Source organism: Poecilia formosa, unplaced genomic scaffold (assembly GCF_000485575.1).
Source record: "Poecilia formosa unplaced genomic scaffold, Poecilia_formosa-5.1.2 Scaffold365, whole genome shotgun sequence".
Classification (NCBI taxonomy): Eukaryota; Metazoa; Chordata; class Actinopteri; order Cyprinodontiformes; family Poeciliidae; genus Poecilia; species Poecilia formosa.
In genome coordinates, this window is record NW_006800304.1 from 401,734 (window position 1) to 429,342 (window position 27,609).

General features: G+C 44.0%; 1 protein-coding gene across 4 annotated transcripts in view; it reads right to left on the reverse strand.

The window, feature by feature from the left end:
* Positions 1 to 3,051: 3,051 nt before the first annotated feature.
* Positions 3,052 to 27,609, reverse strand: part of LOC103153881 (plasma membrane calcium-transporting ATPase 1-like) — a 66,916-nt gene continuing 42,358 nt past the window's right edge. For 2 of the 4 annotated variants that reach the window (XM_007574959.2, XM_007574957.2), the window contains 14 exons: positions 26,367 to 26,540; positions 23,609 to 24,066; positions 23,297 to 23,538; positions 22,505 to 22,742; positions 21,414 to 21,593; positions 19,756 to 19,843; positions 19,581 to 19,687; positions 17,678 to 17,869; positions 15,232 to 15,445; positions 14,948 to 15,159; positions 14,362 to 14,469; positions 13,046 to 13,228; positions 9,372 to 9,579; positions 7,804 to 7,894 (listed from right to left, as the gene is read on the reverse strand). In XM_007574959.2, coding sequence (XP_007575021.1) covers positions 7,890 to 7,894; positions 9,372 to 9,579; positions 13,046 to 13,228; positions 14,362 to 14,469; positions 14,948 to 15,159; positions 15,232 to 15,445; positions 17,678 to 17,869; positions 19,581 to 19,687; positions 19,756 to 19,843; positions 21,414 to 21,593; positions 22,505 to 22,742; positions 23,297 to 23,538; positions 23,609 to 24,066; positions 26,367 to 26,540 — 2,609 coding nt within the window. In that variant the 3' untranslated portion in view covers positions 7,804 to 7,889. Of the gene's footprint in view, positions 7,895 to 9,371; positions 9,580 to 13,045; positions 13,229 to 14,361; positions 14,470 to 14,947; positions 15,160 to 15,231; positions 15,446 to 17,677; positions 17,870 to 19,580; positions 19,688 to 19,755; positions 19,844 to 21,413; positions 21,594 to 22,504; positions 22,743 to 23,296; positions 23,539 to 23,608; positions 24,067 to 26,366; positions 26,541 to 27,609 lie in introns of all 4 variants that reach the window. The other 2 variants (XM_007574960.2, XM_007574958.2) reach the window with 1 other exon arrangement.

Sequence of the window (27,609 nt, forward strand, 5' to 3'; positions counted from 1 at the left end):
CAGAGGAAGCTGCTAGTTTGGTCTGAAGGAGAATCTGATCGACTCTCTGCAGGAACCAATGATGAGAAACTGATTCCTGCTTTGGTTCAGTTCTGATTGAGATTGTGTTTCAATGCAAAGTCCAGAATTCAACCTTTCAGCTGTTATAAAACTCACTGATTAATAGGTTTTATTTTCCTCTGCACAGATCAGAATATATCTGTAATAAGTACAGCCTCAGTGGTTGTATTTATTACAGCCATTGTAATAAATACAGCCACTTCCTAGATCTAGGAAAGCCCATAGGAGATCGATCTGGAAGTGCTTGATGGCAAACAACCCAAGAGCGCCTGGTGGCGGAAAACCCAGGACTTTCTGGCATTGGGCGATCCATGAGCTCCTGGCGACAAATGACCTGGGCAGTCCAGGAAGGCCTGACGACGAGGGAGCCAGGAGCTTGTAGCTGCAGACACTGAGCCTACTGTCCATTACTGGCTTTAAAAGCTTTGCGCTCTGGCAGTCTGTGTCTGCAGCCTCATTCTGACTCTGTTCATGGCTCCACTTCCAGTGAACTTCCTGCATTGATCCAACCAACGGATCAGTACTGCAGTCAGCTCGCTCTGAATGTTTAAACTCCTTAGTGTGTGATGACAGGGGAGCAGAGGAAGCTTCTTTCAGCTGCCTCAGAGGACAGTCTGTAGCAACTCTGTTGTTTATCTCTGCTAGAACTCGGAGTGTTGCTTTGAGCAGAAATGAGGTCCAGAGGTCACCTGTTGACCTCCGGGGAGGGTCACCAGAATTCCTCGTGACCCCACTAGGGATAAGCGTGTAGGATAATGGATGGATGTCATTCTCACTTATCTTCAGGCCATGGAAGACATGGTGACCGGATTGAGGAGATCCTTAAAATGCTCCTTTCACTGCCCAACGATATCCTCAGATTGGGTCTGCAGTTCCCCTCCTCACACACTGCAATGAGCCCAGTTTCTTCTTTCTGAGTTGCTGAATCGTTTTCCAGAAGTTCCTTGATGCCAGCTGAAAGTCTCTTTTCATAGCCTGTCTGAATTCTTCCCAGGCCCTAGTTTTTGTTCCCCAACAGAACAAAGTGCTTCCAGCCTACTGGTACTTGTCAAGCCCTAAAAGCCTCTTTCAGCCTCACGGCTTCCATCACCACTGGTGTCAACTAGCAAATCCTGTGGCTTTAACCACAAAAGGCATTCAAAACCTTCAGGCCACAGCTTCTGGAAGCCGCATCCGCAGTGACAAGTAGTGAGCATGGTCCATACAGATTCCATCTTCCCAATCTCCCTTCAGGAAAGAGACAAATTCTGCAGCAGACATTCCCAGCTCACTCTTATCAGCCGTTGGATTCACCAGGTCTGTCCGGCAGCTTCCCCTGCCACCATGTTTAACTCACCACCAGAAGATTGCACACTCTGCCTTAACCAGAGTATCCAAGACATAACCCTGCAGGTCTGATACGACTGCTAAATAACCAAAGAACACTTATGAACCACCTGATATAGATGAACCACCTGATATAGATGGTTCATAAGTGTTCTTGCTCATACATGGGGTTTGCTCTGGACATTCAGTGCTTCTCATAGATGTCCAACAACAAACCAATGCTCAGCCATCCTTCCCGCTCATACCCCACCAGGTAACAGCGTTGCTACCCAAGGGGCTGTGAAGTCGACCAGGAGACACTAAGGTCAGGTGATCTGAACTGCTGTTGGGTTCAGATCACAACAGATCAACAGAAACAACAGAATCAACAGAATCTTTGGAAAGGTTCTGTTTGTGATTATATGTAGTAAACAAGAAATTCGCTCACTGGAAAAAATTTCCAAAACTGAGGCGCATCAGGGGCTTGTGAGTATTCCCAACGCCCCAATTTACATGACAGGATGAAGCAGGAATTAAACCTTCAACCTTCCGATTGCGAATGACTGCTCTACCCTCTCGAGAGACAGTCGCAGTAATGACCTTCCATACAGAAAATGTTTTCAGCTTTAACCAAAATCCAGTCTGCTTAGAGAAGCTTTAAATATCCTGGATATTAACCAACGTATTCACACCGGAGAATAAAAACAGTTTGAAACAGTGAAGCTTCAGCTCTGAACCTACTGTAAGGATTATTTTAATTAGAAGGGAAGCAAACAGAGTCCAATAAAAATGCCATGTTTGAAGAAACTTAATTTAACCCAAATTAAATAAAATCTAACAGGCTCAACGAGTAAAGCAGGAAGGGAAGGAGGAGTGGACAGAGGGATGGATGGCAGTAACTTTTATCTCCTGTAGGAACTGCAGCATACCCGATTCAGCCATCAGGTACTGAGCTGCAAACCTGCAGAACTGCAGATCCAAACCATGGTTCTGGAGAACTGGGTGACTCAGCATTTATTCATCACAAAGAAACTAAAAACTCTGTTTTATCTTTAAAAGAACCACAAACCCACAGTTTTATTTCAAATTTGAATGGCTTTATTTTTTATGTATATAGATTTGTATATATATTATATATATATTATATATATATATATATTTATGTAACAACTTGTTCTCAGTTGCTTGATTATCATCTTTTGTTCAAACGACATGACACGAAGACCAGGGCATTCCACATGATCATATCTTACAAAAGAGAAAAGAAAAACCAGGAGTGTGTGCACACACACACACGCACATCCATCAGCGTGTGTGTGTCGTGCTTCTGTCTGCACGGAAAACCGAAGGTCACAGGACCAATGAGACGAGCGGACAGGGAGGAAGAGGAGGAGGAAGCAGGTGGAGAACGGGACTATTCTGTTGCATAGATCGAAGCAAACAGGAGGACGAGAGACACACGGACAGGATGAGTGTCGCGCACACACACACACACACACACACACACACACGCGTGGGGAAGCACAGGACGTTTTGGTCCAAATCTAAACCGAGGCTCAGAACCAGAACTGAGCGCCAACACTGAGGTGTCTGCAGCAGCCGTGGCAGCCAGGTGGTGGCGCTGCAGATCTGAAGCTGCTGCTGTGAACCAGATGAGTTTTAAATGAAATACAATCTGAGTCGTTATCAAGCAGTAAATACAGGCTTTTATTCTGAAAAACATTTTTCAAACATTTCTGACTGCATCAGCTTTTGTTTACTTAATAACAATATTTATAATACTAATACTACTACTACTACTAATAATAATAATTTCATTGGCCTCTTAAATTTGAGCTGAAATGGATTCCTTGGAATATTTCAGTTTTCCCTCTCAGCGTCAGACGGATGTCGGGAAGCTGCAGAGGAGGTAAAAACATTCACGCAAAAAAACAAAAAACAAACAAACAAACAAACAAAACAAACAAAAAAACAAAACAAACAAAAAAATGTTCCAGACAGTCCGGATGTCTGTCATGTTTTACAGCTTCAGACCGGTTCCTATTAATCTGGTGTCACACCGGATCCAGGGGCGCCTCAGAATCTGGTGTGACACCTGAGCCGGGTCGGATACCCCACCGGAGAAAAAGAAACGTTTTGGACAAATCTTGAAGCCGTGTTTATACGTAAAGCAGCAGATAATTTTTCAGAAACTGAATTTCTGACGTCAGATTTTAATTTTTGGAGCTTGTGGACGACAAATTGCTGATGGGAAAGTTTGGATTCTGATCTAGAGATTGGAGGTTTAGTTTTTCAAATCAATTGATGCGATTGGTGAGAGTGAGCGATGAGTTCAGGGACAGTCTGTAAACCTGAGTGCTGTGATGGGGGATGATGGAAACAAAGATGAGATTCCAGGTTTGCTCAGTGTTTTCTCCTCTCAGTGTTACGGAGACTGACTGTGTGAGTGTGTGTGTGTGTGTGTGTGAGTGGAGTCAACAGTTGGGATGTGTCATTCCGTACTAAAACATGCAGAACACAGAACATTGAACACGGATACTGAACAGCTGCTGATTCTTTTTTCTGGGTTTTGTTGGTTTTTTTCTGGCTACACAGAACACGACGGAACCAATCGCACCAGGTCGGACATATTGCTTTAAACCACCAAAGTCTGTATATATGTCATGCATGCCACATAGATGATATCATGTTTATACAAAAATAACACCAACGCCTATAACTGGCTATCATAGTAATTACAGAAACTAAAACTTTCAGTCTTTTTTGCAACAAAGTTCAAACAGAGAACCGGATTCCTGCCTTCATATTTAAATCTGATATATATTCGTACATATCGGAGATAAATACACACGGAATGTAAATGTGGCTTCCCGCTGTGATGTTCCAGTTCGTTTTGCAGACGATGAGCAGGGTCGTAACGGAAGAAGCTCCTACACGATGGAAAACAAAGTTCTGCTGCTGCAGGGGCGTCCGGGATGAGGTCCAAGCAGCCGGACACCCCGCGGAGCCAGAGGCTACGGCAAGAGCAGAGGGACAATCCTGAACCAGGCCGAGGGAGGGGGGAATGGAAACGACTTTGGCAGAACAATCTTAAAGCTATGCTGGGTGATGATTGGCTGATTGGCCGCTCTCCCACTTCCTGGTTCGCCTCAGTCGTTATAGGACAATATTTACACATGCGCCACCTGCTGGTCAGGGGCAGGAGTTCAGCAGGAAGAGGAAGTGATGTCAGAGAGCTTGAACAGTCCCGCCCTCTCCACAGTAGGCTGAAAGTCAGATGGAGCGCAGCGGCACCTTGTGTCCCGCTCCAGGCTCCAGAACCAGGCGCCGGACTGGAAAACGACTGGTGCAGCCAGAATTTACAGGATGGATAAGTCTGGGTTCTGGAATAACCTCTGGACCTGGGCCAACCCGGTTCTACCGGCACTAAGCTCAGGTTTTTGCTGGAATTCTGTTCTCAGGTCCGTCTGGACTTGGTTAATCGTCTCCGTGTTGAAACGGATCAGAGACCAAACTGAGTGTTTGAGACGAGGCTGAAATGTGGATGGGTCTAAACACCAACCTTATCATAGGCCCGGTTCTGACCCAGAGTCCCACAGAAGTTGTAAACGAATGACTGACCCAACCGGCGCCGAGCTCTGGATGAGGGGTGGAGCCTGGAGCCGGACACAACATGATCCAGTGAACAAACAAACCCAGAAGTTGGAGGAATAACGATACATTCCTGTTTAATGTTGGACTCAAACCAAGTCAGAACCATTACAACAAAGAAACCAAACTGGAGCCAGAGGGGCTGATGGGAAGTGAACAGCCAACAGGAAGTAGACAAGTCACTGCAGGTTTGGGAGCCCTAACGTCAGGTGACTCGGACGCCACACGTGGCAGAACATTGGGAGCTGTAAAAACAGAGTCCACGGCAGATTCCTATCATTCAGGTTCTGAACGCTCACCAAACTCCTCAGCCTGTACACAGATTCATACATCTGCAAAATATTAAAAAGTACTCAATATAAAAATACAGAAGAATTGTAAAAAATGAACAAAACATTGAATTTTATATGAACACCATGCAAGAAAGATTTCCTACTCAGTTAAACAGTAAGATTGAGGAGAGGAACAGATGAGGGGGGTCAAACCGCTTCTCATGTAAACATCGGAGAGGTCCTTCAAACACGGTTCGGCAGTGACAACTGAAGAGTTTCTCCTCGATTTTTGGTCGTGTTCGGAGGGCAGGGTGGGGCCTCTGGAATAATGACGGAAAACAACATCCTAGAAAATATGGCTCTGAGTACTTAGAAAAAGCTTGTCGAGGGGAAAAGATTAACCAAGTCATGGAAAATATGGCAGTAGTAGCACATCGCCTCCGTCGGGAGAGGCCGACGGCTGTTTGAAGGGATCGGACGCGCCGCTGCGGGAAGCGGCGGGGACACAGTGGATTCAACTCTACAGGGCAACTGGTGACATCATCAGTCTCCTATAAACCTCAGTGTGGCCTCCACACTGACGCCTGTCCAACACAGCAGGGCGGAGCGGTGTCGCCGGGGTAACGGTGATGGTGATGAGCAGACGCCGGCTCCGCTGCTGGCCGTGTGATGTCACTGACAGCTCACCGAAAATCAGACAAACGAGGAAAGCGAAACGACGGCAGACGACTCAGGAGCTCCAGGAGCGCTCAGCGGCGAGCGATCTGGGAGCACCTGGCGGAGAACGATCTAGGAAAGCCCAGTGGATCGATCTGGGAGTGCCTGAGGGCAAACAACCCAAGAGCACCTGGCGGCGGAAAACCCAGGACTTTCTGGCATTGGGCGATCCATGAGCTCCTGGCGACAAATGACCTGGGCAGTCCAGGAAGGCCTGACGACGAGGGACCCAGGAGCTTGTAGCTGCAGACACTGAGCCTACTGTCCATTACTGGTTTAAAAGCTTTGCGCTCTGGCAGTCTGTGTCTGCAGCCTCATTCTGACTCTGTTCATGGCTCCACTTCCAGTGAACTTCCTGCATTGATCCAACCAACGGATCAGTACTGCAGTCAGCTTGTTCTGAATGTTTAAACTCCTTAGTGTGTGATGACAGGGGAGCAGAGGAAGCTTCTTTCAGCTGCCTGAGAGGGCGGGGCTTCTGTGATGGCGAGGTGGAGCTCCAGCCAGGCCTCCATCACGCAGAGCAGGAAAAGTGGGCTCTATGTTTGAGTCGGGCCAAACGCTAAACACGCTGGTGTTTGAAATTGGTTCTGATTTTTTCCGTAATTTTTAAAGGGGGGGTATTATGTAAAATTTTGAGCTGTACAACAGGTTATGTTATTCCTTCATCAAAAACATACCTGGAGTGTTGCCTTGATTCTTTCATGCATGTTTGAGAAATCCTTTAATCTGCATGGCAACCACTATGGGTGAAGAAGTGTGTAGTTTAACTGAGCGCTGCTTTTTCCACGCAGAGCAGAGACTCCAAGTGGAAAGTGTCAGAAAGAGGAAGAGCTTCTAAAAGTGACAGAGTCCCAATTTCAAGGAGTTAAATTGTAAAGAAATTTATTTTAAGTCATGTTTGATATATACAGCACTTTTATAAGTGAAGGTACAATAGTTACTTGATTGAGCTATAAAATGGCACTGTGTGCCTGGAAAATACATAATACTACCCCTTTAAGTTTAACCTGATCCGGTGCAGCTCAGATGGGCCGATCGGCGCCGGCGTTCCCGTCAGAGGGGAGTGAAACGAAACGCTTAGTGTTTAATGCGACGGTAGTGATCAACAGAGCCAACCATGTCGCGGCGAAACAGCAGAAGATCTGCAGGTTCCTTCAGGTTCTCCAACGTGGGACAAGCAGGAAGATCATGGAGCTCTGAACAGAGACGCGTCCAAACGCTGGACTCACGGCCATCATGCCACTCAACAGGAAATCAAAACATGCATCAGGTTAAGACAAACGCTGCGGATAAACCGGGGCAGGGGGAAACAGAACCCGGCTCAGACGGGACGAGGTCGGAGAGCGGGTCGTCTCTGGATGCTGCCGTGTTGGGAAGCGAACAAACTTCCTTCCCACAATGCACTGCAGCATGCAGAGGTGAAAAGGGGAGGAAGATTTCTATAAGTGAACTGAGGGAGTCTAAACGAGAAGCAGATGTTCCTGGTGAGGAGGCTCCGCCCCCAGCTGATGGGATGGAGGTGATGGAGGAACAAACTGAACAACATCACAGTCAGGATGGAGACAGCGTGGGGCGAGGATGTGTGCTGAGGAGAGGGTGAGTCATGATGGCCCTCCTCAGAGCAACAACCCAGCTGGTGGAGGTGATGAAGAGGAGGGGAGGGAGGAGGAGCTCCTTGCTGCCAGGTGCTTCTCCTTCGCCGAGGATCATTGAAGTTCCTTGATCGCGTCGCTGTTCTCCTCAATGGTGTCGCACCGAGACGGCGCCGCCTCCTCCTCAGAATGCGGCAAAAACTCAGGATGGGCCATGAAACTATGGATGGAGCTACGGGAATGTGGACTCTCCATCTCGAAGATGGAACTACGGAATGCGTTCACCACCTTAATCTGAAACAAACAGAAAGGACACGTCAGGAGCAGGAAGATGAACAGCAATAACACTGATTTTAACAGGCAGCGGGGCTGATGGGACATTCATAGGGTTTGGGAGATGGGGGGGTGCATCCGGATCTGGACAGGGAGATGCAAAACCACAGATCACAACAATTACAACGAAGGAACGATGACTGCAAACTTTGGAGGAAAACCAAGAAAGATTCTTAAACACAAGAGGACAAAAATGCTCGTTATGATGCTGGAGGCAGCTGAATATGGACGCACACACCAACTAGGCAGCATAGTTATTCCTACCACCCCATCAAAGATCGGCTCCCTGTGGACAAGGCTTAAATTTCCCTCTGGGATGAAAACATGCGGCGCTCCCTGATCCTGAATAGGATCATCCATTTTACCACAAACCGGGACGGGAGGCTCAGGTAAATCCTGAATAATATCCGGTTCTTTTCCGGGTCAGCAGAAAGAACTCTGAACAGTCACACTTCCACCTGAGCTGGCGTTGGATTCCTCGTACAAGTCAGACCATAAACTTCACTCCTGAAGCCTGTATCCAGTTGGGTTACCGTGACAACCAGAGCCTCAGAACCAGAAACCAGGGCTCAGTCAGAGGAGGTCACGCCCCTGCGGGTCACAAAGCCACGTCACCCGTCAGGGTCACTGGGAGCCTTCGGATAACACAACCCAACATAATCCTGCTCTGTCCTCCAGAGGCCTTTCCTCTGATGAGGCGGCTGCTGCCGATCACCCTGATTTATACGCACCAGCACACACTCTCCATTATAATTAATAACCTGCAGTTCAAAGCTGAACCACAGGGAGAGCTGCAGCTGAGCACGCACACACACACACACACACACACACACACACACACACACACACACACACACAGTTTAGACACTGCTGGATGTTAAACCATGAGAGACTTGCGGAGCCCGAAGGATTTAAACCCATAGACTGATCTTGGTAACCAGGCTGCTGCCTCTGAGTAGCGGATTTATGGATCGTTTAGCCTGCAGGGCGACCAATCAGAAGCCTTATTCTCTTCTGTTTCCAACTCGACGGCTGCAAGTCTCACCAGGTCTTTACACGAGTTCACAGGTCAAACGACCAGAACATGCAGGAGAAACGGCTGAGAGCAAGCTGAAACTGAAAGAGATGAAGATGAAGCAGAGGAGGCTGTCTGCATGTTCTCTGACCCTTCTACTCCTGGACTCCTGACCTCTGACCCCTGGAGGGATGCTATCAGTACTCTCAAAGTCTTTCTGGGTGGTTTCCTCCTGCGGAGCAGCTACTGGGGCTCAGTTTGAGATCTTTGTTCAGAACTAAAACTCTCCTGACCTCCTGTCTAGTTTGTGATCAGACGAGGACATGCAGACACCTGCTGAGGACAGACGCAGTTTCATGCAGATTAAACAGAGTCCAGCCTGGACGAGGCGCCGTGTGAGCTGGCCTCCAGTCACACACTCACTGCCTGCGGCGGAGGAGGAAGCAGCAGCAGGGGGCGGAGCCCCAGCCGAGTTGGTGAGAGAGGAGGAGGAGCTAAGCCCTACGTGGGTGGGGCTAGAGAGAGTTTTGGCGGCAGTGGCGTCATTGTGCTGGCTGACGACGGACGGCTGGCGGCGCAGGGCACCGGGCACCGCCGCCTGGCCCGTCTGGAAGGTATAGACCACATCCATCTGGGGGAGGACAGCCACAGTTAGACAGCAGAGACAGAGCGAGAGGACAGCAGGACGGGGACACGTTCACAGAGGGGTTAGAGAGGACAGAGAGTTAAACAAAGGCAGATCTGAACAGAGTTAGGAGGTCAGAGGTCAGTGGAAAGGTTCCTTCAGACTCCAGAAATCCACCAGAACTACGTCTGAAAACGGATCTGCTGGATTTCTGTCCATCAGCAAAAAACAAACCCTCTCCTTTTCTGACATGAGAGCGCAGATTTCTATGTATTTCACTGACATTTTATGATCTGATGGAGGATTTTCAGACTATTGAATATAATCTGTAAAGTGTGGTTCTCATTTTTATTCAGCTCTCTGTACTTTGATGCATCTTAAACAACAAATTCCCTTCAGAAGCTGCTTAATGTTGGTCTGCATCAGAGACGGGGAGTTGAAGATGGTTGGAGTTAAATCAGGACAATCCTGGAAGCAAACCTTTTAGAGGCTGCAGAAAACCTGAGACTGGGGTGGAACAGAACCCTGAACCCTGTTCAGTGGCCTAGTCAAAGTCCATACCTAAATTGAGCTGAGAATTTGAATTTAAAAGTTCTAATTCTGAGCTGGAGATGTTTAAACTTGGACATGACAAACCTGCACCCTGCAGCAGACAGTTGAGCTTTTTGCTAACTTTGAAATGTTTAGCGCTCTTAGTTTCCCCTAAATTTATTTTTCTGAATTTTTTTTAAAAGCGATAATTAATTTGGCTGTTTCGTAAACTTTCGGTTGAATAAAGTTCAAGATCCGTGTTGAAGTTTTGGTTCTGAAATATTCTTTAAATAGCCAGACGTTTATATTCACGCTCTTATTTTGAAGTGTGTGAAAACTATTTACACATCAGTAATGTTTCCTCTCCTCAGGATGCGGAGCAGAAAATTACGTTTATTTATTGTCTACAGTTTAAAATCTACCTATGTCCTGCATGCTTATTGTGGTCGATACGGCTAAACAGAGTTAGAAAAAGTCAACTTCTGTAAAACTGAAACCTTTAGAGGAAGATCTGATCAAAGAATCACGTCCTGAAGAGCAAACCGAACAGGAAGGTGTGTAATGGCAGATTTGATCCAGTCGAGGGAAATATAACACATGAGGGTATTAAGATGGTTGAATTTAGTGCTTTAGCATTAGTGGAACTAACTTTTGTGATTAGCAGTTAGCATAGCTAACTTTTTACTGATGCTCACCGCTGGATAAAACATTGACGTTCACTCTGTTAACCTGAGCATCTGATCTGTTCTTCATTAAAGAAAAACGTTTTATGTTTTCACTAGAAATCAGAAAATGAATCAGGCCGGAAACCAGGACAAAGTTCTGCTTTGGTTCCCTCCAGGACAAACACCACAGTCCTGAGGAACACCGTGAGTATGTTGGCCGATGCGTGAAGAAACAGAACCATGAGGGAGAAACAAAGATGGAGGCAGAGAGAAGAGGAAGTCATGGAGGAACTGTTGTGATTTAGAGACGTGTTCATCCGAGGGACGGAAGCGGAGCTGGATGAATGGAGAGCGCTCAGAGGAACGCAGGGAGCAGAAAGAGGAGAAATGTCATTTAGAATGACTGATAAAGTCTCAGCGGTGAGGTGCTGCTTGTACCAATTATTCCCCCTCTGTGTTTGACTGCTGAGGCGTCAAGCGGAGCAGCGCCGCCCCGCCGGATTAGGGAGGAGGGCGAGACGAAGAGGAGCACAAAGAGATAAGAAGCTAATTAGCTCGCCTCCCCGTCCTGCCGTCCTCCTGTCCCAGCAGGACGATCGTACTGATACACGACAACAAGAGGAAACGGCTTCCTCATTTCTCAGGTGAGCGCTTCGACTGGATCTCTTCTCTCTGAAACATTCGGACCCGTTGGGCTCCTGGTGCCGATCGGATCCTCAGTGGAAGACCAGACAGACAGGCTTAGCTTACCCTGGGCTAGTGCTGTAGTTAGACTGCTGTAGGACATAATCCACTTCTCCTCCCTCTGCTACTTTCTCCTACTGCTCTCCATCGATGGATAATCTACAGCTGCTGCTGTTAGTGCTGTTCTTTCTAGTGTTTCTGGTTCTAGAAACCAGACTAACCAGTTAGTCGATTCCTAACTGGTTAGCTTTCCGAAAGCCCAGTTAGAACCACATGATGAGAAGCTTAGAGAGCAGGAAGACATTTTAGCTACAATGATTTGACTATATTTCTGCAAACAGAAGGCCTCCCATCGCCTCATTAACTAATAAACCAGGGCTGTTTTGTTGTCTGATGCTAATCTGTCATCAGTTTTTCTGTTTTTGGAGCACGCTGCGTTTTCATTGGTTGCTGTTTCCCATGAGCCCGCCTCCAGCTCACGATAAGAGCAGTTATTCGTTCTGGAGCAGCCGCAGACTGGTGCTGAGTAACACCAGCACCAGTGAAGCACTGGAAAAGGCTGCAGTGTCTTTAAGAGGCACTGATGGAAAACAGAAACAGCTTTGAGTTTCTGGCTCTGCTGGAGGTTTCTTCCTGCTAGCAGGGAGTGGTTCCTCCCCACTGTTACCATATGCCTGCTCAGGAGTCTGGGCTGTTTCAAAGGTGCTGGGCTTAATATGACTGATCCTGTTTTACCAACCAGCTTATTAAACTGTATCTGACTGGCTACAATTCAGATCCGTAGGTACTGACTTTTATAAGAGTTAAGTAGATTCTATTAATATTGTTTTTATGTTATTTGCTGATGATGTGTGTAACAGAGTCTCTTTTAAATGAGTTTCAAGAGATTTTCCTGTGTAAACGATTGATAAAAATAAAAACAAAACAATCGGGACTGAAATAGGAGTTTAAATGTTTTGACGTGATTGGACGGATCTTAATTGATCGTCTCCAGTTAATTAATGCAGAAATGAATAAGCAGGGGTGATAATTTACTCACTGAGCTGCTTCTGCTTACCAAGAAGAACTACAAACTGTGTGTGTGTGTGTGTGTGTGTGTGTGTGTGCTGGCTGCTGCTACTGGACGTGGGTGTTAGCATCAAGGCTAATGAAGCCAACAGGGACAGAATGGACCAACTGGACATGTTGCTGCTCAGTGTGTGTTGATCCTGTAGGAGGATCTCACACACGCACAAACACACACACACGCACACAGTCTCCAGCCTGGTTTCCATGCCACTGTGTGTAAGAGTTGCACTAACTAGAGGATAAATGGTCCTCTGGTCTGTCAGAACTGGTTGAACTGGTAACCAGTTGCAGTCCTGACTGGTTTAAGCCGGAGTTCTGTGGCCGTCAGCAGGTGGCCTGCCGCTTTAATTGGAGGTTTTAATGAAGAGGTTCTGGGCTGCGGATCTGCAGCAGAGTGTGAAATTAACAGAACCTCGGTCTTGTCGCTGAAGACAGGAGACACTACGAAGCCGACACGCTGCCCAGTTCAGCAGAGCTTTGATGTGAGGAGTAAAACCAATTTGAACTGGGACGGTTAGCGGTACCTGGGTCTGGATCCGGTTGAGCCCTCGGAACCAGAGGATCTGGCCTCGCCGCAGCTCCATCTCTGCGTGGTCGATCTCGTCCGTGTCCTCCGTCAGCTCCTCCTTGTGGATCTCCTCCTTGGTGATGCCGTGGCCCGCTTCCTTCAGGAACTTCAGGTGGTGGGTCGGGATGGCCGAGATCAGCTGAGGACGGGAGAACCAGCTTACTTCCCGCTTTCCAGAACATCCTGCCAGTCTGGACTGGTTTAGCCTGGCTCCACCAGCAGTGGAGGAGTTTCAACATTTAGTTCATAGATTGAATAATTCTAGTTTCTATGTTTGCTGTTGGTAGGCCCGTTACAATAAATATTGCTGGATGATAAATTGTCCCATAAGTTATTGCAATAAACGATAATATAATATAATATAATATAATATAATATAATTATGCAAGAATAGATTCTCAAAGATCAATAAATGTTAAATTTTAATGAACATTTAACACTGGAACTGCAGGACATTTTAAACATACATTTACCATTTTGTTTATAATTTATCATGTGTTTCTTAACAGAATTTAGATTTGTCACTATCACAGTAAATCCCAATTAATGGTTTTTAAAACTCTAAAAGTACCTGCATCATCAGGATTGTTAATTTTACTATTTTCTCAGTTTTTTTGTTAATGAGTATAAATATCCCTAAATTTGAACATGTGATTAATACAGTTACTATGTGCATCTTAGTGACACAAATCACACTTCTTTATCTAACTGGTGTCCTACAAATATTTTTCAAGATTAGTAATTGTTGAGCTCTGACTAAAGTTGCTTAAAAAGTTACTAATAAATGGTTCTTATTGTCACTTTTATATTTATTACAATAGTACCATAACATAAAACTTTAAGTCCATATTGCCCACCTTTATCCAAAATAAACAAAACAGAAACAACAAATAAAATAAATTATAAAAACAAAATTGTCTAGTTGAGACCAAAACACCAAACTGAAGACTTTAGTCACTCAATTTTTGGTGAAGAGAGAGAAACATTTAATAAACGAATAATGCAAATGTAAATCATTGAGTTTGTTTTAATTTATAGTGTGATTAATTGATTTATTGCAAAGCTGTTTGTTTTGGTCCAACCAGCTTTCATCTTTATCTCAGCGCTGCCGTTTGGGCCAGAGCGCCATCAAACCACACAGAGGGACTGATGCTGCGGCTCCTTCTCCCTCGCAACTCGTAAACAGGAGCTCATTGCCATGCCGATGGTTGCTACGGCAACGTGGCAGCGGCACAAAGCTCCCCTTCAGCCAGGTGTGTGGGTGGAACTCACCTGTCCCCACAGCAACTCGCCCATTCCCACGAAGACGCACCACAGCCACTGGTCGATGGTGAGCGGCGCGCAGGAGAACGGCTTCCCTCCGAACTGAACGATGATGATCTGAGCAGGAGAGGAAGAAACTGTTTGTTATGCTTTCACCAGAGGAATCCATCACCACCTGAATGTGGGTCAGATCCTTCCTTTTCCATTTCCCACCTGGACACAGATCTAGAATACAACAGCTACCAGACAGCATTCAGCACCTTCAAAAGCATCAGAATGTGCTTTGGACATATCCTAGTTATTTATAAGTTTATAAGTCCTTTCTGTTTATAGACTTTAGTTAAATGATTTTCTCTGTCACTTTAATATATTTTGGATTATTTCCTATATTTTGTACCTTTCTGTTCTTTTTGACCGTCTCAGTAGGGCCACCTTTCTGTTTATATTTTGGGGTTTAGTTTGAATGTGGGAATTGAGAACATTTAATTTTCTCTTTTTCTTCATAGAAACTTAAAAGCAGTTGAACAAAAGAATGTTAAATAAAAAGAATGTTTGGACCCAGATTTTGGACGTAATATGATGATGATGATGGTACCTGCAGGGCGAAGGTGCCCAGGACCACGCTGCAGAAGATGGGGTTCTTGTACACGCCCTCGAACACGTTCCTCTCGCCGTGGATCTTCCTGGCGTTGATCTCATTGAAGAGCTGCATCATCACGAACACGTTGAAGACGATGGTGTAGTGTTCAGACGGCGGGGAGTGCAGCGGAGTGTTGCGGCCGCTGTCGATGTCGAAGAACTTTTCCCCTGAGAAACGACCAGAAGCTGTAGCTACAACCTGCACGCTGATAGCATTAGCCAACATTGAGCTAAGCTCACCTGCAAACAGCAGAGTGAAGATGATGATGAGCTGGAACACAGCGTGGCCCAGAATGTTCTTCATCATGGTCCGGGAGATGAGGGGCTTGTCGCGGCCGTAGGGTTTGCGTAGCAGCAGCGACTCAGTGGGCGGCTCGGTGGCCAGGGCGAGGGACGCCAGCGTGTCCATGATGAGGTTGACCCACAGCATCTGCACGGCCTTCAGAGGGGAGTCCTGCAGAGTGGAGCACACGTTAGCCCTGAGGTCAACAATAACATGACTTTTAAAGCCGTCCTCTGGGTTTCCAGTTAAAACCACGTCTGTCACCATGGTAACCGACGACAAAGTCTCACCATCTTGCTACTTTTAGGCTCAAATAAATTTTTTCACATGGCGCCGTTTCACATCTTTTCTCCAACACAAATAAATTCCCTTATTAGCGATTAGCATCTAAATCCTCTGTAGCTTCACTATCTGATTAAAGGAAATGAAAGTTGTGATGTGGCAAAAGGTAAAAGGTCATGATTTGATTAGTCCAGTCATAATAAGCAATAAACCAATTTATTGCATGATAACTTATAACAAACTTCCATTTGGATAATTTATTGTTTTTCTCTTTTCTGTCTTTCTACCAAAACTCTCCAGTCAGGTATTTTGGTCTCAACTAGTCTTTCTTTGAAGGATAATTTTGTTTTCAGACACTTCATAATTCATTTTATTTGTTGTTTTGTTTATTTATTTTGGATATTTAAAATGTCTACCAGCTCCAGTGTAAAATGTTCATCAGAATTTAAAGTTTATTGATCTTTGCATTATTTTGTCATTACTATTAGGTAACTTGAAAATTATCTCAAAATAACAAAATTATCATAAATTGCAATAACTTCTGGGAAAGTTTGTCACAGACTAAATTTAGTTATTGTGCCAGGCCAAGATGATAAAATCAGGTTAAAACAACCGGATGTTTATCTTTAAAATAACAGTAGAAGAAGAGATATAATCATTTTATGAGTGTGACTCGCTGCATGTGGAGGCCATGTTGGTGCAGAGAGCGTGTGTGTTCACAGCGAGGCTGTCACTATCTGGTCACATTATTTTACTTCGTTAACACCCCCCACCTCCAGATTGTTCAACACAGACCGATTCTAATGATGCGTGTCAACATGCCGGTGGCTCAACACGCACCAAGCGCCGCCGCCGCTGATGCTGCTGATGGGGGAAAATCCGAGCCTGCAGACCTGCTGAGTTCCTGTTTTATTTCAGGACCGCGGATGTGACGGGTTGCCATGGTTTCAGGCTGAATCCCGGCCTGGCTGATGCTGCCGGTGCTGCAGAGCGGTTAGTTATCACTGTGCCAGCTGTGAGCTTCTTAATTAACACACAGCCTCCAGATGTTCTGCTCTGCCGCGGTTCAGGAGTTCAGCTTCCTGGTCGCATCACTTCCTGACACCATGAAGACGACCAGAAACTATCATCTTCTTCAACGCTTCAGTCAGAGCCCTCTTCCAAGGAAATCACACGATTCAATCAATAAGCGACAAATTCACTAATGTGTTGAATAGCATCTGATTAGCTGGCTGGAATTACTGCTGCCAGACAGAAACGACATTCAAACATTTTCTTATTAAATCATCTCAAACTAGAGTAGCTTAGGGTTTTTCATTATTGTTTAGTTTATTTACTTTGGATCAACATTATTAGCTTTTTCTTCTTTTGCTCTTTCCTTTGGTTTGTTATTTTGTTTTTATTTCCTTTTAAATCCTGTAAAGCACTCTGTATAGACTTGTTGCAGAAAATGTGCTATATAAATAAAATTACCTTTAGTTTTATTTTGTTGAGTTTTTGTTTGTCTAATTCAGTTTTAGAGAGTTTGACAGTTTTTATTAGTTAAATACTGCTTAGTTGTAGTTTAGTTTTTATTAGTTATAGCAGTAGTTTTAGTTTTTTCATACATAATTACATTTTTTATTTAATTTTTAGGAGCAGAATTCACCTAAAGATTGTGATTACGTAAACGTCAATTGGATAATGACCACTCAACAGAAAGTTTTGGTGTTGCCATTTTATGGATTTCGGTAAAAGCCGTAATTTGCCGACAGCTGATGCAAACTGATTGTGTGGGGGAAAAAAATCTATTTCACATCAGTTCGAAAAGCTAATAAATAGCTTCATAAACACAAAAAAGGCCATTACATGTAGAAATAATTCAGAATGCTTTAGTTTTATATATGCACAATGTAATCCCATTTAGTTGTAGTTTTTCCCCATTAATTACCGTTTTAATTTATTTCAGTTAATGAAAATGTTTTAGTGAACATTTTCATTAATGTTCACTAAAACATCAGTTTCAGGTTGATATACTCAGATATCAACCTGAAACTGATTTATGACTCTGGTTTGTACCAGTGGGTCAGAAACCTGCGGCCATCATATTTCGGCCTGGAGGGGGCGGAGGCGGACAGTTACCTGGGTGATGCAGGCGCCGGTGAAGGCCACGATCACGGCCACCACGTTGACAGTCAGCTGGAACTGCAGGAACTTGGAGATGCTGTCGTAGACATTCCTGCCCCACATAACGGCCTTCACGATGCTGGTGAAGTTATCGTCGGTCAGGATGATGTCGGAGGCCTCCTTAGCTACGTCGGTACCGGCGATGCCCTGCAGGTGACACGCAGGATGAGCTGCACATCTCTGCAGGATGCTAACAGAGCCCACAAATCGATGAAAACAGGAAGGAGCTTTAACGGAGACATCCTGACAGAGGACGGGTCAGCAGAGGTCTCCTTCTGATTGCTTGGACCCGTGATTTCATTCATTTGGTCTCAACTCAAAGCCACATGACCACAGATGAGGGTAGGAACGTAGATCGACAGTCCGTGGAACCCCATGCTGACCCCCACGGGGTTCCCACAGCTCAATGCCTTCTCTAAGTCCACAAAGCATATGTAGACTGGATGGGCGAACTTGGAGACTATTGTTGAAATTTTACCGCTGGTGCCTGTTGACGAATTTTAAACACATAGCTGGAGTCATAATGGCAGTCCTTTGCTGCCATCTGCTGGTCAGTGATATTATGAGTCCCTTCAGGATTTTTTATGAATACTGATTTTGTGGCACCTTTTCCAAAAAGATGCAAATCTTTTAGCTTTTATATTTGTCATAACATGATTAAAAAAAAAGTTTAAATTCTTGCACATAACTTTCCCTTTCCTTGTCTTTTCTTATCAGGTTATAATCCCTCCTTACCTGAGAAAACCCTGCATCATCATCACCATCACCATCATCATCATCATCATCATCCTCCTCACCGTCCTGCTGCTGGCCTCTGGTCTAATGTCTCCTCCCTGACTCTTTGCTCTTCTAGTGTGACAATAAAAAATAATTTTAAATATGTGATAAGAAACAGTGAGAACAGCTTCTGAAGAGAAATGAAAGCTGGTCAGGAGTATTCCTGGTATTAACTATGTTATAAGGTTATAAATAGGTAAGGTCAACATTATAATATTCATGTTAACTAGATTTATATTATATACTGGATTGGATCATCATTTAGCTAACATTATCTGAATGCAACAGCATTAATCAACTTCCAGGGTTTGTTTGGAAGAAAACTGAAAATTTTTGTTTCCTTTCTGCTCTGGCTAATTACTGAAAATGACGAGACGTGCCATGCAGCAAACTCTCCTCAGTTATCAGATCCACAGGTGTAACCGCCCTCAGCTTGTATACGCTTATGATGCGTTTAAAGACAGCTCAGAAAATCACCTTTCCACATTGTAACAACTGATTAAACACCTGGAACAGCTGAAAGAGGTCAGGGGTCATGTCCCATCCGTGCTCTGTGTTTGTTTAAACAGCAGAAGCAAATCCTGCAGCACTTTTTAAAACGGCTTAGCGTCACACCTGACTTCATCTTGTAGATTCGCCTTTCAGGAGACGTGAAACAGGAAGTTAAATCAGAAGGGGGCTGCAGGGATTGGTCAAAATTCAGCCGAGTTGCAGTGATTGGTCAGAAAAGAAGGAAATCCTGAAAATTATCTCATTGCTCAGATTTGTAGAAAAATTGCAATTCCGGGCAAAATTTGTGAATGATGAGTGGATTTGGATTAAAGGTTGTTTTAACTTTGGGTCAGAACATCACAGATCCAGTCTGGATGGACCAACAGCTCTGTGAAGCTTTAGGAGTTAATCTGGTGTGAATGTGGAAACTCCTCATGAATCCCAGGAATCTCTGATCTGATCTGAAGGAGGAGGAGGAACCCTGCAGGGAGGAGCCTCCATGAATCCAAGACGCCGTTCATTTTCCTTTTTAGTCACCGGAGCGGAGAAACTCCAGCTGGGATTGAGACGATGTGAAGCAAACGGTTACCATGGCAAAGCCGACATCGGCTTTCTTGAGGGCAGGGCCATCGTTGGTGCCATCTCCCGTCACAGCCACCACCTGTCGGGTTTCTGCCACCGTGCTGTCGATGATTCCTGACACAGAGGAGCAGAAGGTGAGGAGGAGCACCTGAGGAGGAGGAGGAAGAGGAGGAGCAGCTCACCTTTAACCAGGGTGTGTTTATCTGTCGGCGATGAACGCGCCAAAACCCGAAGTTTGGGCCAGACTTTGTCCAGACGCTCCTGTTCAACCTTAAAACCAGATTATGGATATAAATAACAATAATAATGATAATTTAATGGCATGTTTTAGTTTATTACGGAGGCCCCTAGGGGCCATGGGGACAAATGTTCTTTGCGTTACATCGCAATAAGTTTTGCGTTCCCTTACAATAAGTTTTGCGTTCCCTCTCAATATGCTTACTGCAGTACTTGCTGGTCTATTTTGTGTACAGTCACAAATGTCAATTTAAATTTTCAAATATATACACATATAAGGAGCCTCAGTGAAAACGTGTTTATTATTATTAACTCTTTGGTGTAAAAACTGGTTGAAAATCGATTTATTCACTGCATGTTTATATCTGATTGTATGTGGTTGAGATGAAAACGGCCCTTTAACCCAGACCAACAAAAGAGACACAATCAAAACTGTCAGATGACTGATTACCCACGATAATAACTCAGAAATAATCCAAATAGTTTGGTTGTATTTTTTCTTTCTTTCCTACTTATGGAAAGGTTCTGTTTATATCAATGGTTTTTGATGCATTTCTATCCTGAAGAAAAAGATATAAAACTTCAGGTATTTCACAACGAGATATTAACATGCATGGAAAAACCTCATGAAAACCTTATGTAATAGCAGAAAGTACGACGGCCACTGTAAGGAAGGCTTACAGTATTCAGTTATGCCAAATCAACTAATCAGTACATTATTGCGAGGTAATGCAAGAGAAACAAAAATTCCCCATGTCCCCTGTAGGGCTCCGTAGTTTATGAAGGTCCAGCTGCAGCACTGCAAAAACACAAAATCTTACCAAGTGTTTTTCTTAGTAATATCTTAGTTCACTTTAAATACAATGAAACTTACTTTTCAGCAAGATACAGGTTTTAAGTTAATTTAATATTGATTAAAAAAAGTTCTAGTTCCGTTGGCAGATTATTTCACTCATGACTAGACATTTTTCCCATGTTATAACATGTTTCACATCAGTGGAAATAAAACTTTTTTATTCACATTAAAGAATTACTGACCTACAACAAGCTCCTATTTCTTGCTGAAAAGTTACTTGTACATTAGTTTTTCTTATTTTAAGAATTTTAAGATATTTGCACTAGAAACAAGACAAAAATTATTTGGTGTTATTTTGTGTTTTTGCAGAGAGGTCAGGCTAATTACACTCCAAATGCTTCTTCAGCTTCAATCAGCAGCTTTCATAACTGAAGAAAATAAAAAAAAAACCCAATATAATTCTTTCACTTTTATTTAACTTATTTTGTCTGTAACAATTTATGTTTGATAAATCATTAACAGCAGTAGAAATAATTATTGGTTTACTGGTTTATTTTCCAACTTCTGTGTGAGAATCTTCAACCATCTGGTCCAGATAAAACAGAAATATTTTATTATTAATAAAAATATCTGAGTCCACATAAAACGTTCAGATTTAGTTTGAGCAGCAATCATCAAGGATGAGAACTTTACAGAAAAGTTCAGGACGATAAACCCACCCCAAGTAATAAAATGAGTTTTTACAAACACATAAAGTTTTGTTTTAACAGACATTTAATCTTTTCAGTGATCTCTGAGTGTTATTACCTCTCCCTTGTCGTTCCTGATCTGCGTGTTGAACTCTTTGCCCTCCAGACAGAGGAACTCCTCTCCTGGCAGCAGGATGCCGCACTTGGTGGCGATGGCGCGGGCCGTGTTGATGTTGTCCCCGGTTACCATGCGCACAGTGATTCCCGCCCGCTGGCACTTAGCTATAGCCGCGGGTACCTGGAGGGTTGGAGCAACATGCTGTTAGAGGAAGAGAAGCTTCGCCACCGTGATGCCAAAAGTAAAAGGGACACAGTGCTTTGCTACGAATTGTCAACCCTGCGACAACTACATAAAAAGGTCAGGAAAAGGTTTTAATAAAAAAGGGAGAGAAAAAGGTCAAGTTACGCTAGCTTGACTTTGACAACCCTAGCATGTAAACGTGCTCCAGAATTCTGCGTATTTAGCTTATGTTAAAAAAAAAAAACAAGGCGACCCGCACACCAACTCTCTAACAGATCATCAGTAGAGCAGGTGTTTAAATGAGCTAATCAGCCACCGCTGTGTTCAGACGATCGCCAGCCTGAAAACATAAAACTGTAACTGACTGAATGTTCTGTTCTTTGTGTGGGAAATGTTTGCATGGTTTTGGTGTTGAATCCTGATACGTTAGTGGTGTTGTTATTGGTCAGTTGCTATGGCAACAGGTCTGTGTAACATAGCAAAGCAGAGATCAGGAAAAACGAACACAAGAGACTTTGAGTTGTTCTTCACCGTTATTTCTGCGTTACTTTTCCCTTTGCTGTGGTGCACTGAACCAAATGAATAATTCCTTCATCTTCAGGCTTCATTTAGTTAACAGGACTGTTCTATGGCTGTGGACAACGTGAAAGAATCATATTTTTGCCCTCCAGCATTGTGCACATGTGAGAAATTTCCAGATGTAAACTGTAGCAAGCTAGCAAAGTAGCCTGCCATTTAGCTGTGTATTAAAGTGATTTTTAGCAACTACACAGCTGCAGACTCAACTGCCTCCAGAACGGAACAAAGATGTCCGGGTGCGAATAACTTTTGTTAGACAGAAAAATCTGCCTCATTACTTCAGAAGCAACTTCTGCTGCTTTTAAAAGAGAACCGAACCAGGGGAGTACCTCGGGTCTGACGGGGTCCTCGATGCCCACCACAGCGATGCAGGTCAGCTCGTTCAGGATGTCGTTCTCGTTGTCCCAGTTGGGTTCCCCGGCCTCGGCAGGGAAGTCCCGGTACGCCACGCAGATGGTCCGCAGCCCTTCGCATGCCATCGGCTCGATCACCTTCTTCACCATCTCGTCTCGGTCTTTGGTCTTGAATACACGGGGCTGACCCTTGGCGTCTAGGATCCGGGAGCATCTGGCGAGGAGCAGAGAGAGAACGTTCAGCCAGCATGCAGGTTTCTCCACCCAACTGGAGCGTTGAGTGAATCAGGTCTCAGCCCAACCTCTGCTAAGGGTTTTGTTTCTCTGACCAACAGGCGCCAAGGATTTTGCTTTCTGCTGAGTGGCCATCGCGCGTTTTATTTCTTTGCCAAAGAATCGAAAGGCTTGGTGGCGGCTAAGTGCTGTGTTGAAATAAAACACTAACAACATTTAGTTCTCCTCCCAGCCACCAGAGAGAGTTTACTTTGTCTGCCCAACTGGTGAGCGGAGCGTTTCGTTTATCTGGGCAGAGAAATGAAACGCTGCCGCCGCCGAGCGTTTTGTTTCTCTGTCCAACCGCTGCTGAGCATTTTGTTTTTTTCCCTCAGCTGCTGTTGAACTTTTAGTTTCTCTGCTAAGTGGCAGCAGAGTGTTTCGTTTCTCTGCTGGTGCCAAGCTGCTGAGCATTTTGTTTCTACACCTGCCAGCCACTGAGCATTTCGTTTCTGAGTGTTTGCTTCTGCAATCTTCCATTTGTTGCATGCTTACTTCCTCAGGACGATCTCCGACGCTCCTTTGCTGTACATCCGGAAGCCTCCATCAGCGTTCCGCAGTACCGTGCTCATGGACTTGCGGGAGGAGTTGAACGTGTAAACCTTGTACATCTTTTCCTCTGGGATCTCATCTCTGATTGGCTGGTAGTCCCTCTTCAGGTCCAGCACCAGGCCCAGCAGGGCGCACTCCGTCTTGTTGCCGACATGGCGCGGGAGGCCGCCTTCCTTCTCTGGAGGCTGAAACAATAAAATGTCAAACACCTGCTCTGCTCCGCGTCTGGTTGCCGTTCTAGAGATGGCGCCTCACCAGGATCTTGGTGGTGTAGGCGGAGTTGACAGAGATGCTGTTGACCAGCGTGTCCAGCGTTCCCGGGTTGATGGCGTCGGGTTCCGGGACCGTCCTGTAGTGCGTGTCTCCGATGTACGCCTGCACCACGGTCATGCGGTTCATGGTCAGCGTGCCCGTCTTGTCTGAGCAGATGGCCGTGGCGTTGCCCATTGTCTCGCAGGCGTCCAGGTGGCGCACCAAGTTGTTGTCCTTCATCATCTTCTTGACAGAATAGGCCAGAGAGATGGTAACGGCGAGCGGCAGCCCCTCGGGAACCGCCACCACCAGAACTGTCACGCCGATGATGAAGAACTTAACGAAGTACTGGATGTAGATGGGCGTGCACTCGGCCATCCAGGTGCGGCCCTGGATCGCGAACGTGTGGATGACGAAGTAGAGAATGAGGATGATGACGGTGAGGGCGGACATGAACAGACCTGGGGGAGGAAACAGAACCAGAACATGTTATCAGTGCCGGTACCATCCCAGGTTCTTCTGAACATTCACATCTTTATCAGGTTTTTAAGAGGAATTAATTAAGACGTAATCGATGATAAGTGGATTCTCAAGTTTTCTGATCCATCATATTTATTTGATTACATTAATCAGTCCCTCCAAGATTTCACAATTCTTTAAATTTTTTAAGAATTTAGAGAATTCTTTAAATTTTTAAGGAATTTAAAGAATTCTTTACAAAATTTTTAAAGCAAAGTCACTGATTTTGCTGTGCTACTTAAGAAATATTTGCAATATTTCATCTTTATTAAAGCTCTCATCAAAAACCTATATATAAAAGAAATGAAGAAAAACAACAAGCAGACAAATTGAACACAACCGTTTTAAAGAACTAAAATCAGAGTTTCCTCCAGTGTTTTATAAGCCTGGCGGGCTGCAGGCTTTATTCCCCCCACCGCCAGGCTTTCTTTTTACCTAAAGAATATTTATTTAAACATACATATATGCTGAATCATAATGTTCATTTTAGACATTTGTTTTAATTTATTTACTTTTAAATGTGACCAGAGATCCACTGGCTGGTTAGGATTTAACTGAAATACCAAAAATCAATATTTATTTTAAATGTATTTCAGTGTGTCTGCCTTTTTAAGCTGGTGTCTAAGTATTGCCAAGAGTGTCTTCCAAAAACATAATTATTGCGTCAAATGTTTACATTTCCTGTCAACTTTTAATATTTTTTAATATAGACACAGCTGGTGGACCGCTCTGGCGCCCCCTAGCACCAGGCTAAGCAAGTGAAATACCTCAACTTTGTTATAACAGTTATAGTGATCGATAACTGTTATCGATCACTATAGTAGTTATAGTGATCGATGTGGTGTTATAAGTTATAGTAAAACTTATCAGATCAAGTTGAGGCAGAAGTAAGAACTACTGCCACCTGCAGGTGGGAGCATGAATCACTTAAACGTCACTTAAAAGTTTTTGACAATTTCTGATGAAAATTTGCAATAAACTCACAATTACACATTAGAGTGAAAGAATGCCGGGATCTGTTGATTTTGTATGAATTTCTGAACTGAATGAACTGATTGATATAGCTTAATGAATCTGATCAACACTACATGAGTTCAGACAGTTTGATCTTCTGCAGCTCATCCTGGCAGGTTCCTGTTGGGGCGACAACAGGAACAGAAATGATTTTAGTCTAGATGTGCCCTGTATGTTCAGAACTGAAGATAAAACTGAACATTAAATTGTCTGTTTCTGATTCTGAAGCTTCCTGGCGACCCGTCCGTCGTCCTGCGACCCAAATGTTTCAGTCATGTAACGGTGCATTAGGGTCAATTGAAATGAGACAGAAAACACCTTCAATTTCAGGATGAATCCTGTTCCCAATAGAGAATCCATCTAATAAAACTAAGTGCATTTTGACCCCCAAGCTCAGCAACCAATCAGCTTCTCCGCTGAGCCGTTAAAGGAACAGTCCCATATTCGTGACTGCTATAATAACCCCACAAACACAGATAATGCTCTTGAGAAACATTCCCACTTGTAATGATTTCTTTAGGACACTACTCACATAAAGAAGTGTGATTTCTATTACTAAAGTGCATTTAGTCATATTTTCAAATTTATTAAAACACCTATATGAAAGAAACAGTGGAGAAAAATAGTACACTGCAAAAACACGCTATATTACAAAGTAGTTCTTGAGCAAATTTTTTAGTAAACTTGAATTAAGACAAAACTAATTTAAAGGGAGCTTATCAGAAAGATATAAAAGCTATATTTATAAAATATAAAAGTAAATAATTCCTTACTATTGGTGAAAAAGAACTAATTCCTTTGGCAGATTATTTCACTTATAACACGGGGAAATTATCTTGTTATAAGTAAATTTATATGCCAATGGAACTATTACTTATTTACCAACATTAAGGAATTATTTACTTAACACAAACTCCTATGTCTTCCTGAAAAGATATTTGTAAATTAGTTTTGACTTATTTCAAGTGTACTAATATATTTGCACTAGAAATGAGACTAAAAATACGTGGTAAAATTTGGTGTTTTTGCAGTGTAAAATGACAAAACAGTTTTAGGAGGTTTTGATTTTTTAAGTGTCATTATTCTATTGTGACAGTAATGAATCAAAATCTTATCATGATAATAAATTTATTGTGATAAATGCCCAGCCCCACTATGTGTGTGTGCGTGGGTGTGTGTGTGCGTGGGTGTGTGTGTGCGTGGGTGTGTGTGTGCGTGCACTCCTCACCAGCCTTGCCGATCTGGACCGCCAGCCGGGTCAGCTTGCCCTGCAGAACAGACTTCTCCTTCTTGGTCACGTTGACCTTCTTGACCTGCTTCACCTCCTCCTTCTCCTCCGACTCGGTGGCCTCCTCGCTCTTCAGCGGCTGGATCTCCAGCGCGATGCCGTCTTGGGTCTTGGCTGGTCGGGGGGCGGGGAGGGATTTCAGGGGAAAACACGGTGAATGATGGTGAAGATGAGATGAAAACAAAAATAGGTTTAATTCCATGAAGGAAAGCAGGAAAATAAATTGATGAGTTGAAATGAAAGAGAAAGGAGGAAAGGAGAGGAGGGAGCAGAGGAGATAAGAGAACTTCAGTCCGGGCTGGAGGAACACGACGGAGACCCATCAACACATCCTGCAGCGGCTCTGACCGTGGCCACGCTGCAACAGGCTGCATTTCCATAAACAAACTTCAGATTTGCATCCTGCTGCATCAGCCGGGAGCCGCTCTGCAGCTGGACTCGATCATCTGTAACCGGGTCGCCGTGGGCAACCGTCTCCACACAACAGCTCTGTGTTGCAAATGCTTTCACAACACCAAACTTTCTCACTTTTGGTTTCTTTGAATCGGAGGTTCAGGGGGATTTTATGTGACAGATTAACAAAAAGCAGTGAAGTGGAAGTATAATACAAATTTGAAAAGTGCGGAGTGCATTCAGCCCCCTTCATTTTGATAAACTTCAAAACTGAAACTAAGATCAAAGGCTTTGGATGTGCAGAGGTGAGCGATGTAGACTGGATGTTTTATCATAATATTTTGTTGTATTATTTTGATAAGGAAAGTAACAATAAGAAATATTTACTATATTTTACTACATTTTTTCAGAGAACCGTACAGCTATGACCTTAAGATGCACAAAAGCACACAAAGACCGCTGCTGAAATGCGTATTTTTAGGACACCAGTCATGTGTCAAATGTATTGATATTTATTGATACTCTCATTAACAAGCACTGCAGAAATAAGTAACATTAACAATTCCAACAGGTTTGGGGGATTTTCAATATCACCAATAATAATTTATTCTGACAATAACAAATCTAATTTCTTATTATAGTAAAATTTATTATGATAAATGAAAAACAACACGATAAAGCCCCAATATGAAGTCAAAACACAGGCACACCACACTTTTCAGATTTCTGCTGATCAAAACATGTCCACATTGAACTTTGTGTTGGTCTGTCACAGAAAAAGCATCAAGTT